The 12,251-nt window shown below is 41.1% G+C and overlaps 1 protein-coding gene across 1 annotated transcript; it reads left to right on the top strand.

Annotated features, from left to right (window-relative positions):
- Positions 1–5,606: 5,606 nt before the first annotated feature.
- MSL2 (male-specific lethal 2 homolog (Drosophila)) lies at positions 5,607–7,841 on the top strand. Its single transcript, XM_009695197.1, has one exon. It carries the CDS (start codon positions 5,858–5,860, stop codon positions 7,373–7,375), a length of 1,518 nt encoding a protein of 505 aa, XP_009693499.1. The 5' UTR covers positions 5,607–5,857; the 3' UTR covers positions 7,376–7,841.
- Positions 7,842–12,251: the final 4,410 nt, after the last annotated feature.

Raw genomic sequence — 12,251 nt, forward strand, 5'->3', positions numbered from 1 at the left:
TAGCAATCTAACTGTTAACTCTCCAGCTTCTGGTTATTACTTGGAGGTGCTTGCCATATATTAAATTTAAGTGTAACGTAGAAGCATATGGGCTTCATCAGATTGCTTATAGCTTCCTGTTTTTTAAAACTTGCTAGATTTGACAGAGCTGTAGAATTTCTATCCGACTAATCCAAAGTTCTCAGAAGCTTTTTGTAATCTTGGTTTAAAAATGAAATCATGGTCATTGTAATGTTTGATGTCAACAGATTAAGTGGTGCAGGTGAGCTTCCTTCTTATGTTCTTTCTCCCCTTCCTGATGGATGCCAGTTCTGCTTTTGCGTTAGGTCGCAGATCTGCCGCTTTGGTCAGGTAGAGAGGGAAAGGAGTAGAGGGCTGGGCTCTTGAGCTTTCCACTTGCTTGCTGCACACTATAAACCGAGGGTGATTTCTAGTGATACGAATGCCATCGAGGATTAAAGACTCTGTTTCGGCAGACAAATGTTGGAGATTAACCCCAGTGATACATTTGTTTCTAGTCATAATTTCATAATGTTTTCTAGTTGACTTCATCAAATTAAGCTTTAATAGTTACATCATCCTTAAGACTTTGAGTTGTTAAAAGAGGCAACATATTATGTTTCGGTAGGCTTCTCCAAAGGTGCTAAATTAGTTACTTGTGTTTAGCCCCTTTTCTAGGGCATTGTATTTCTGCCTTTGCTGAGGATAGATGAGAATGGAAGGAGGTGACCTGTTTCAATACCAGTCTGTCTTCTCAGTGAATCGCATCCATTCGGAGCGCATTTGCTGGATATTTACACCTAACAATTGCTTTGATTCCCAATTCTTCTCCTCCCTTTGGTCTGTGAGATACAATTTGCAGATGCTTCCCCTCTTCCTGCAGCTGTGAAGTAATGCTCATTAAGGAACACAATAGGAAGTATTCCTTGTGGTTTAAATGACCTCCCTCCTGGTAGCAGCCTTTCCAGGACAGCTGTGATATTTTGTAAATAATATATTACAAGTATTTCCTCCGTACATGCTGCTTATTAATTGTAAGTGCTTATATTAATGTAGATGTTTAGCAAACCTTTCTGAAAGGAGGATAGTTAAGAGCTGATGTTGTTTAGGGAAAGCCTCTTGTTGGAGGCTTTATAAGAATGTGATTTTGCTTTTGGTGTATTAATATACCCCTTGCAAAAGAGGGTGAGAAAAGGCGAGGCAAAGTTTAGTAATACCAGGCTCTTCAGGGTAGTAAAAATGAAGGCCTGCATTGAGTAATAGTAGAAGGATCTTATGTGGATGAATGACCGTGCAATCAAATGACAAATTAAATTTAGCTTAGATAAATATTAAATTATAAACATGGAAAAAATAGTAACTCCTTAGAGCCCACCATTTTTATATCTTGCATATCTATATAAATTTGTAAATTTATAGAAAGGGGTAGCACTGATGACTATGAGCCAAAAGTGAGATCTTGGCCTTGCAACAGAAAACTCCATGAGAATACCAGCTCAGTCCCGAGTATCAATCAAAAAAGCAAAGCAAATGCTAAAAATGGGGACTGGAGTAGAGAATAAAGTGGAGAACTTTATTATGGCACTGTATAAAGCTGTGGTTCACCCGTATCTTGCGTCATTGCAGTTGTGGTCCCCCCCCATCTCAAAAAAGAACTGTGGCAGAGTTAGGAGAAGGGTGATCCAATGTAAGGAACAACTTCTCTACAGTCTAGAACAGAGACAAGTTGGAGGGTTACGTGGTAGATGTCTGTAAAACCACAAGTACTGTGGAAGAGGGGAATAGGGATTGACTGTTGCCTCATCCAACACAAGAACCAGAAGTAGTTAAAGAGGAGATGAGGCAAGCCTAAGGAGAGAATCTGAGGGTTACTGAGTACATGGAAACCCCATCTCCTATGAGAATTATCTCAGCCTATAATGGTTAAAAGCTGGGCAAGTATTAAGAGTTTACCTCCCTTGTTCTTACTCCACGCCCTAGGCACCTGCTTGTGGCCACTACTGAGATGGCCCAGTGGGCTGGATGGATCTTTGGTCTAACTCAGTATGGTTATTCTTAGGAGTTTGAGGGTGGGCTAGGTAAATCCTTCCCAGCTTTATTTTCATGGTGGAGTTGATAATCTTGATCTGGGAAGATCTGGTAATTTGCAGCATCAAATGAGTGTTATGCCTTGGGAGCCTGTACAGTTCCAGCAGTTTGGAATGTCCCAGAGCTTAGTACCTCCAGATTCTGGGTAGCAGCTCTCAGGTGATGTCTTTCTGGGACAGTGTTGCTGACTTAGTACCGTTCCCTGAGTATTAAAGGTAATGAAACTTAATTTTTTGTGAATTTGCATCTCATGGTTGACTTTTTGGGGTTTTTTTTAGCTTAATGATACTAAAGCTGAAGAGAGTGATAGGTGCCACAGAATCCATGAGAGAGGGAAACTTTGACTGAAGAATGACTATCCAGTGAGATATGAGCTCAAGCTGAAAATATTCCCATAGCTCAGGCATTCCTAACGTCTCTCCTGTGTAGGTTGCCTGGCATTTACTGAGAGTAGAACTCGTTCTGTTCTTTCCTTCAGTAAGAGCATGTAAAGCGTTTTGTCTTGTCTGTCCCTCTGGTTTTTTTCCTCAAAACTTCTGCAAATTTACATTTTTCAGTATCCTTTTTCAGCATTTGTACCCATTCAACAGTTTCAGCCAGATTTATTTTGGAAGAAATAAAATGCACAGTTGGTGATGACTTCTTTTTTTAATCTAATTAGAAGTTATATTGGTATATTGTTTATTTGGTCCCATCTCTGAAGTATTTTAGTGCTTCATAATTTGTAAAGCATTGATCATCATAACTCGTCATCATAAGTAGCAAAAAGAGACTAAAGATGGACCAAGGAGCACAGCCAACTGCTTTGTTTCATTGGGTATTAATATTAATGCTGGCGGGCTTTTGGTCCTGGAAGGGCTCTGGATGCACGTAGTTGTACGACGGCTGTTGAAGTCTCAAAGCATTAAATGGACGAGCGTTGGGTGTGTTTGCCTCCTGCATTGGTCAGAGCGTGGCTTGCTGTGTGTCCTGTTGGAAAGACTCAAGATCAGTAAGGGACAGACAGTTGGTTGTGAACTCTTTCTGCTGAAGGACATGACTTCTGAGATTAGCTGATGTGATTTAAAGCTTTCTTTTTGTTGTTCCCCATGGGAGTTAGGGACTTCTCTCACAAAATCACATCCAGTCTTGGGACCATGATGGACATCTCTGCCTGCATAGCTGTTTATATATTTAAAGGGAACTTAAAAATAATTTCTACCCAGGTTGGTTTGTGTGACTTCATGTTCCATCTGTTGGCTTTAAATCTTAATTGCTTAACTTGAATAGTGTTTTGCTACTGTCTTCTCTTGGTGTGGTCTTGTGGAGTCACTCTTCCACACTCAGCCCTTCCTCATTAGATTAGTGAAGAAAAATACCGAATCGCTGTTTGTGAAGCACATTTCCTGTCAAGTATTGCTGTAATTGTGCTTTGAACCTTTCTCTGTTCTACAGCTTCTCCGATTCAGTGTTCCTCCTGCATTGCTTTCAAGTAGCTTGTTCAAATACCGCGCATCTCCCTACGGCCCCGGTTCCAGTCCTGCTGTTACGACAGTTCTCATTATTTGACATTGCGTAGACGTATGCCACCTGCCAGCTTTCTAAACAATTCTATTTTCTCTCAGTTTCTTAAAAAAATACTACGTAATGATGACTTCAGCACTGACTTGTTGCTCAAAAACCAGTTTACACCAAACCACTTTTACTGAAAGAGATCTCAGATGGAGACTGGAGCAGCCCTTTCCCAAAGAGGTACCAAGGGATTCAGATTTCAAATGGAAAAACGGGATAGTCTGCTCGCTCATGGAATTAAAGAGTGCTGCAGAATTACTGTGCTAATGGAGATTTCCTATTTAAACACCCACAGAAAGTTGAATTTCCAAAGGTAGTTTGAATAGTGAAAAGTATGGAGGGTTAGGTTAGAAAGGGGGGTGGAACATTTTGAGAAAAGCCAGAGAGTGAGGGACAAGTTTCATATTTTAAGTGCTACCTCAGCTGAGGTTTAGAGTAGTATGTCTCGTTCTTCTACCTGAGGCCTTGGGTTCTCGACTAAGGTAATACAAGGTAGAAAGGTTGGGTTTTATTACTTAGTTGGTATCTCAGTCCACTCGACTAGGTCCAGTTAATTATATCCCTTCAAAGCGCTGTCGTGAGAATCTGTTACGGAAGGTCTGTGTGATCAAAACTTCCTTGGCAAGTGAGCGATGAGAGACAGGACCTTTTTATTTAATAGGATTTTTTTATCTCTCTCTGTTTTAATATATGCACTTTGCTTCTCATCCCCAATTGTTTCATTTTATTAATTTGTTCATAACGGCGTGTTTTCACTGTGGAGAATCTGGGTGAGAATTCACTAATGGTTGTAACTCATCCGACAAAGGCTCCTTATGGGGAGAAAAGTCTGATCAAGGCTGAAAATCCACTGCTTGGAAAGGAGAGGAAACCTGTTGCTGTACATTACTATAGATAGCCTGCAATTTAATTTAGGTATTAGACTATCTTTCTGGCCTAGGGCTGGCTAGAAGTAGCAAAGCAACACTGTCGTTTTCTGGATCTAGTCACTAGTTGGATTATTGCTATGCAGAATTTCAGTTACCTCTGTTTTTTCATATTTTATCCTTATGTGTTATTTGGTTTGTTCTTAAATAAAACCAAAAACATTCTTCCAGGTTTTTACGGTTTGAGAGATCTGGAGACATAACCTTCCAGATTGTCAGTACTGGGTGTCTGAAACTTTGCGAGCTGTCAGGTGTGTTGATCCCTTCAGCAACTTATTTTTATTAGTTTTTTATTCTTTACAGTAAGTTCTTGGAGAAAATATTTTCTTCTGACTTCTTCAGTCCTGCCCAGGACATGAGCTATTGTTGACCCTTTAAACTATTTAAGCATCATGGCTATGACACTATTTTAAGTATTATTTCATTGGTACGTGTCTGTGAATTGGAAAACCAGGAGCCACCACTCCCCAGGATATGTTAATAGTTGCCTTGTTGCACCTTCTGGTTTGGCACAAGAGGGATCTATTAGAAAGCAATATAGTCTTTTTAATTTTTATTCAGATATATTACTAGCTGTTTTATTCAGCGTTTGTAAGAATTCATGGGATCCATTTTAACTGTCTTTGTTGCCTGCAAAGTTAAACACTTTGTGCTTTATTCACAGCATTGACTGTCACAAAGCTAGGCTCTGTTTTTAGTCCCAGCTTAATGAAAAGAAAGACAAGTTCTGCTGTGTCTTTTTTCCTTTCGGGGTTGGTATTTCATTGTTTTTACTCTCCTTTTAGAGTTTTCCTCTGCTCCGTTGCCATTAGTTTTCACTATTTTCATTAAAAGTCTGCAGTAGCTCTTCATGGGAGTTTATTGTTGCACTTTGGGTAAATTCATAGAAATGTCATGTGTTCTCTAAGTTTCAATGGAAGAAACCGCTGAAGTGGACAAGGGGATTGGTAGTGGTTTAGTTGAGAGTGTTTCTAAAAGCTGCAGCAGCACAAAATTATGGTGTGATGGGATTTTTTTCTAATTTTTTTTTTTTAATATTGTTTTAAAACCAGATATGGCAGCTGTGAAAGGCTGTTGCTTGGGTGGTACATTTTCCTGTGACTTACTGAACTTTTTCAGGCAATTTTTCTGACAGTATAAAAAGTTCATCCCATACTATCCTGGAAATCTGCCTTGAGTCCATCGTAATCTTTCTCTTTCTTTTTTCCGTAGGAAATTTGCTACAAGACCCTATTGCTCCTACCAACTCCACATGTCAGCATTATGTCTGCAAAACTTGTAAAGGCAAGAAGATGATGATGAAACCATCATGTAGCTGGTGCAAGGACTACGAACAGTTTGAGGAGAATAAGCAACTAAGCATCTTAGTGAACTGCTATAAGAAACTCTGCGAATACATAACGCAGACTCCACTGGCACGAGATATTATCCAAGCAGTTGATTGTTCTGCAGATCTTTTGGCTTTGCTCAAAGATGGATCACCGCTCCATGAAGAGACAGAAAAATCTTCTGATACAGCCTTGGCTTTGTGTTTGACACATTCCCCAGTACCTTCAACCTCAGAACTCACAACTGATCCTCCAGCTAGTTTTACGTCAATACCTGAAAGCACACACAACATCGATATTAGAGGTTCTGTTATCAACGGGTTGCCCAATTGTAATGGGCTTTCGGTAGATAAACTTGGAGTGAATATTCCTTCTCCCGAGCACGCAAACACCATTGATGTGTGTAGTACTGGAGAGTATATAAAAACTGAAGATCTCTCCAGCAGCCTGCAGCCTGTGTGTGATACAGTTTCTACTAGTGACTTGTGTACGACAGGCATTGACATCTGCAGTTTCAGCGAAGATATAAAACCAGGTGGCTCGCTTCTCCTTAGCGTTGAGGAAGTTCTCCGGAGCTTAGAGACCGTTTCAAATACTGAAGTCTGTGATTCTAACTTGCAGCCCAGCTTAGAAGCAAACATGACTAACGGCCCTTTCCTGCAGCTTTCTCCCCCGCCTCTTAGCCATAACATTTTCATGTCCACAGATGCTTCTCCTCACGGAATCTCCTGTACAGCAGCGACGCCTAAGGTAGTTAAGTTAAACAGAAAGCGATCTCGATCAGAAAGTGACAGTGAAAAGGTTCAACCTCTACCCATTTCCAGCATCATCTGTGGCCCAACATTGGGAGCGTCGGCTCCTGTAACAGTGAAACAGGAAAATAAAATGTCTTTGCAGCCTATTGCAACTGTACCTAATGGAGGCACTACTCCCAAAATAAGTAAAACTGTGCTCCTGTCTAACAAAAGCATGAAAAAGAATTTAGAACATGCCCCTAAGAAATCTCACCCGAAAGCCAAACCAGGGGTGCTGAAAACAAAAGACAAAGCAAAGGAGAAAGTTCCTAGCAGTAACGTTATGCCGGGAAGCCCAACAAAAACTGTGTATAAAAAGCCACAAGAAAAGAAAGGGTGTAAATGTGGTCGTGCCACCCAAAATCCAAGTGTTCTTACATGCCGTGGCCAACGCTGCCCTTGCTATTCTAACCGCAAAGCCTGCCTTGACTGCATATGCCGGGGCTGCCAAAACTCATACATGGCTAATGGGGAGAAGAAGCTGGAGGCATTTGCAGTGCCAGAAAAGGCCTTGGAGCAGACTAGGCTTACTTTGGGCATTAATGTGACAAGCATTGCGGTGCGCAATGCCAGCACAAGCACCAGTGTAATCAATGTGACAGGGTCACCAGTAACTACGTTTTTAGCTGCCAGTACACACGATGATAAAAGTTTGGATGAAGCTATAGACATGAGATATGACTGTTGAATCTTTCTTTCTTTTTCCCTGCCATCAGTAGGGGAACTGCTACAGTTTTAAGGCAGCTATGGTTCTGTTTAACTTGCTGGAGCTCCTGCGTTTAGATCACTTGTATCAAGTGTTTTTCATTGCTATGTTATGTGTATTAGTGTCTGGGAAATAGTTGCAGATAATGGAGGAGTTACCCTAAAACTGTTTTTAGTTCTTACAGCACCTCATAGTTTGAGATCAATTGCCGATGTAAATGATTTTATCACAACATCTTTGACAAGGAGTATATTAACCTCATTGTACTTGGTCATGCTTTGTGCTCAGTCAAAGCTTCTGCCGAAATGTAAAAAAGTGGTATCTAGTTAGTCCATCTAAACTGTGCTAGATCATGGTGTTGAAAAAGAAGTCTCGATTAGTTACAGTCACCATTACTAGAAAAGAACCTAGTATTCCTGTAGGAAAGGCAGCATTGAGCTGGAGAGTACAGTCTGAAAAGGCTAGATAACATCTGATCATGAGAATTGGTTTTCTACTCTGTGGAACACTTGAAAAATAAAAAAAAGATTAGTAATATTGAGAAAGCTAACAGCTCAAAAAGCAGCTCGGTCTCCAGACTGAAGTCAGGAAGATCAGTTGGTTACATACGAATGTCAAACTGCTGACTTGGATACACGGTCCCTGTTAACAACATCAGTCTCTTTTTTTTGTTTGTTTTCATGACAATTCCACAGGTCACGTTCCTGAGCAGTTCTGCCCTCTGTGCCAACTCCCTTTGTTGGACACGTTACTGACTCTTTTGGCTGGGGTGAAAGAATCAGTTGTACACAGAGAAGGCTCAAGTTTTATTAGCACCGTTCTCTCCTTTTTTCCCGCCCCCCCTCTTTTTTGTTTTGAGTTTGTGCTGATGTTACTGCTGTTGCTTCTAGAAAAAGAGAGGGGGTTTCGTGGGTTACAGAGAGACCCTTGGCTGATTTCCCCTCACCCCTGCCGCTGATCAGCGCCTGGGATACGCAGAGACTTCCACAGCAGTTACCACCATTGGGGGGGTTTTGGTGGTTTGATTAAGTTTGTACCACAAGAGACCTGAAATCCATCCCCTTGAGGGTAGTTCGTCACTGACAGGCATCTTTCAGCTGGGGCAGAAGATCACTTGGTATCCAAGGTCAAATATTTTGGATGCTTGTTAGACAGAATAAGCTATATAACATGCTCCACCCAGAATTTATCTCACTTTTTCACTAATATGTTGACCGTAGCTTTCGAAGGTCTGTGCTTCTCGACCTGGGCTGAAAGGCTCTAAAATGGAAAACCAATACAAAATTGCCAAAGAGCTTGTCTTGGAAAGTGTTAAAATGAAAGCGCCTTTGTAGGAATTCAGCTTTATACAAAAATGGCTTATTTCAGCATAATCCCTAAATAAGAGTACAAGCGGAAGAATTTAGTCTTGCATTTAGGGCTTCATTGGCAGCCTAAACAAGTCAGTTTACTTTGTGAAAGCAGAAATTTCTCCTCCTTGAATGATAAGAGCACAAATGAAACATGGGCTGACTAGAACACAGAACGTTACTTTCTAATTTAAAAGGCAATTCCTGTTTCAACAGCATGTTAAATAGTACGTGAATTTTTTGAGTTCCTTAACTGCTTCCATCTTTCCTTTTACTCATCCAATGAACCCGCAGCGCTTTCTGACCTAACGTTAGGTGTATTTTGATTTGGCACAAAGCATGTACAATGATGGTTCCTCACCTAAGAAATAAGCAAAAACCTTTGGACACAAATGACACCTCCTTTTGTTTTGTAGTGTACCATGGTGTCATTTTCTGTGAATGTGGTCAGATCTTTTTGTTGGTTTTGGTTTGTTTCTCCCCCCGTCTTTTTTGTGGGGTGGGTAGGGTGGGGGGTTAAAGCCATAGGAAGAAAAATGTGATGTACGTGTCCAGTCTGTACTTTTTTTGTTTTTGTTTTGCAAGAAGAGTTGAAAAATATTTTTGATAATGAGTAAATGGTGGAAAATGCTTCTTAGTATTCTTGTCTTTATTTGCCAACCCAAGTACCTAAGATCTGTGTTTTTTAGCCCTCATGAGATTTAACGATGTCCTATTAAAATGTATTTAGTTAAACTTGTATGTGATTTTTGTGTTGACCCAAAAGGATCCTACCATTTTCTAATTTGGTGGTTTGATCGTGACCTGCTAATGTAAATCTGTTTATTAGTCCACTACGTGTAAGAAAAGTAGCCAAACCAGAGTCTGATTTAAGGGGGAGTAAACTGCACAGCATGGGTTGTTTCTGAATGCTTTTGCAGAGCTGTTAAGTTTTGCTGAGATTGTTGATGGTACATTTACTAGGACTTTCATTAAATCAAATACATAGTACCTTTGCTCCAGAAATGCGGGAGTACTTGGAATCTTTACTATCTCACTGCTGCATCAAATATGGTACCAAAAGTTGGAGAATTTAGGTCAAGCGTGCTTTGGAACTGTCGACAGCAGAGCCCTGATCATTAATGTAAAATTGCAAATGGTAGATTCAGGTTGTTTCTAAAAACATTTCCTTTTATGCTGCCACGTTCTTGAAATGTATATTAAAATTCAAATTGATTTAATAAATGTTAGTTTTCTAATTCTATTTTGCAACTGCTAAGGGCATCAGTGTGGCATATGTTGAACTTACTGTCGAAATACTACTTAGTCCGTTGATGACTAATTCTGTAATTGTTTAAATTAGGGTTGGCTTGGTTTGGTTTTCTTAACCTCCTGGCTAGTTGTTCTTGAATAAGCTGAGCAGTGGAAAGGATCATAATGTTGCTTGAAAATAATTGCAGTGGTTCTAGTTTGAAAAGCATTAGTTTCCATTTTATAGCAATACGAGCAGCATACTGTTCTGGGACCTTCCGGCGTTGGTTGTGGTCACAGAGAATTGAGTGAAAACTCAGTCCAACACAGCCCACAGCAAGGACTGGCTCCCAGCTGGCCCTCTGTGGGGAAGCACTGGGGAATCGCTGACGGAGAGCAGTCGCAAGGATCACTTTAGCTCTGGCTTAGCCCGGGTTGGGCTGGGCTGGGCTGGCTGGAGTTCCCCAGCTGCCGTCGACCAGGCGTTCCTCCTGCGGTGCTACGGAGTTGGGGAATTGTTCTCAGCGGTAGCATAGAGGAAGCTCCTTGGGGAGTTCTTTTCATATAGAAAGTGTGTGGTATTTCAGCTTTCTTCCCAATCCCCTTGAAAACAGTGATTAACTTCCAAACTTTATTAAAATCCTGTAATTGGTAGAGCTGCATCAGAAAGAAAAAGCAGCAGTTCATCAAATGTTTTGCTCTGGGAGCCTTCCTGCCTGAAAACAGGTTGCAAAGATGGAAAGGACAGAGCTCCTTCTGGAAGGGGTGGACTTTTGATCACGCGTGGTGGTACAGAATTAGTCTAGTGCTTTGGACCATCCAGATCTGACCACGTGGAAGATGCTCTTTCAAGGAAGAGAAGACATCTGAACTTTCATTTTGAGTGGAAAGGCTCTTTCCTTGTATCGCTCATCAGTGAAATTGCTGGTTGGGATTAAACCCCGGAGGGAGGAGGGGACAGGGAAGCAAAACTAGAAAGGAACACGTGGATTGTGTTGACCCTTCTGCTCTTCTAGCAGTTCATGCAGGTGCTGTTCTCGCTCTCTGGCTAGTCTAACCCTACGCTATAGTGCCTGTCAACAGCAGGGTCGCAGCAGACTCCTCTGCTTCCACTGAACTCCCTGCATATGTTCTCGTACGTGCATATGAGTTTTAAAACATTATCACAAACCGAGAAGGCAGGTAGCAGATGTTTCTTGCGCAGCTGCTTCCATTTGTGTCATCCTTACATCTTGGAGGCTGCCCCCTTGCAAGCACCATAAAATTTTGTATTGTCAGGAAAAAAACTGTAGAGTTACAATGTACCAGCAGTCTGAAATAAAACCTGAAAAGCCTGCTTTCCAAGGCAGGTACTTCTGGCACAGCAAGGAGCTGCTTGTTCAATGAAACTCTGATAAACTTTCAAGAAAAAGATCGTACAGATGTCGCAGATCGATCATGCAAAGATTCTGGTGTGATCCAGAATAAAAACATCTTTTTACTGCATGCGAGAAGCACACACCCCCTAGACTTCTTAAAATTTATTTGATTTTTATGCAAATTATATTTATAAAAAACCCTTTTGATTGCTAACTTTCTGAGAAGTGAAACGATAGAAAAGCTTTGTATGTTAGAATCAGTCCAAGTATGCAGGATGGCTGATGAAATTCACTCTGAAAGGTACAGAATACTATTTAAAGTAGTAGTGATAATGTTGCAAGCACACATCTTCGTCTGGTCTTAACTACTTAATTTTTCAAATTGAAGTGCCTCTGGTATTTTAAAGAAACCCAGAGGTCCCCACCAAAAAGCGAGTGCGCTATATACAGATTTAGGCATGCAGGGGAATGCTGACCCGTCGGTCTCACGGATGAATACGATAATGTAGTGATTCTGCTTGAGCATTTACATATAATGAAATCAGAAAAGGCATTGCTTTTTTTTCCTTTTCTTTTTTCTCTTCATGCCACTTGCAGAAGATCCAGAAGATGTCTCTCTTTTTTTTTTTCGGGACAGGTTAAAATGAGGGAGCTTGGCATTGTGGTAAGTCAGCCCAGGGATAGTGCTCCGTGTTGAGGATGAAGATGCGAGGAAGGTAAGTGGTCCGATTGCTTTGCCCGGGTATTTTTGAGAAGAAAGCCTGGAATTTGGCTTTGGCAGGCTTGCCGACAGGTAACTGGATGGCGTGAGCTCAGCAACAGCAGGGAAGGCGGTTTTGGGAGAACAGCTGGAGATGAACAGTAACGCTCTGCCCCACCACTATGAGACAGGTTTTGCTTTTTAAATTCAAAAGTCCTTTA

This window comes from Cariama cristata, unplaced genomic scaffold (assembly GCF_000690535.1).
Source record: "Cariama cristata isolate BGI_N322 unplaced genomic scaffold, ASM69053v1 scaffold15992, whole genome shotgun sequence".
Taxonomy (NCBI): Eukaryota; Metazoa; Chordata; class Aves; order Cariamiformes; family Cariamidae; genus Cariama; species Cariama cristata.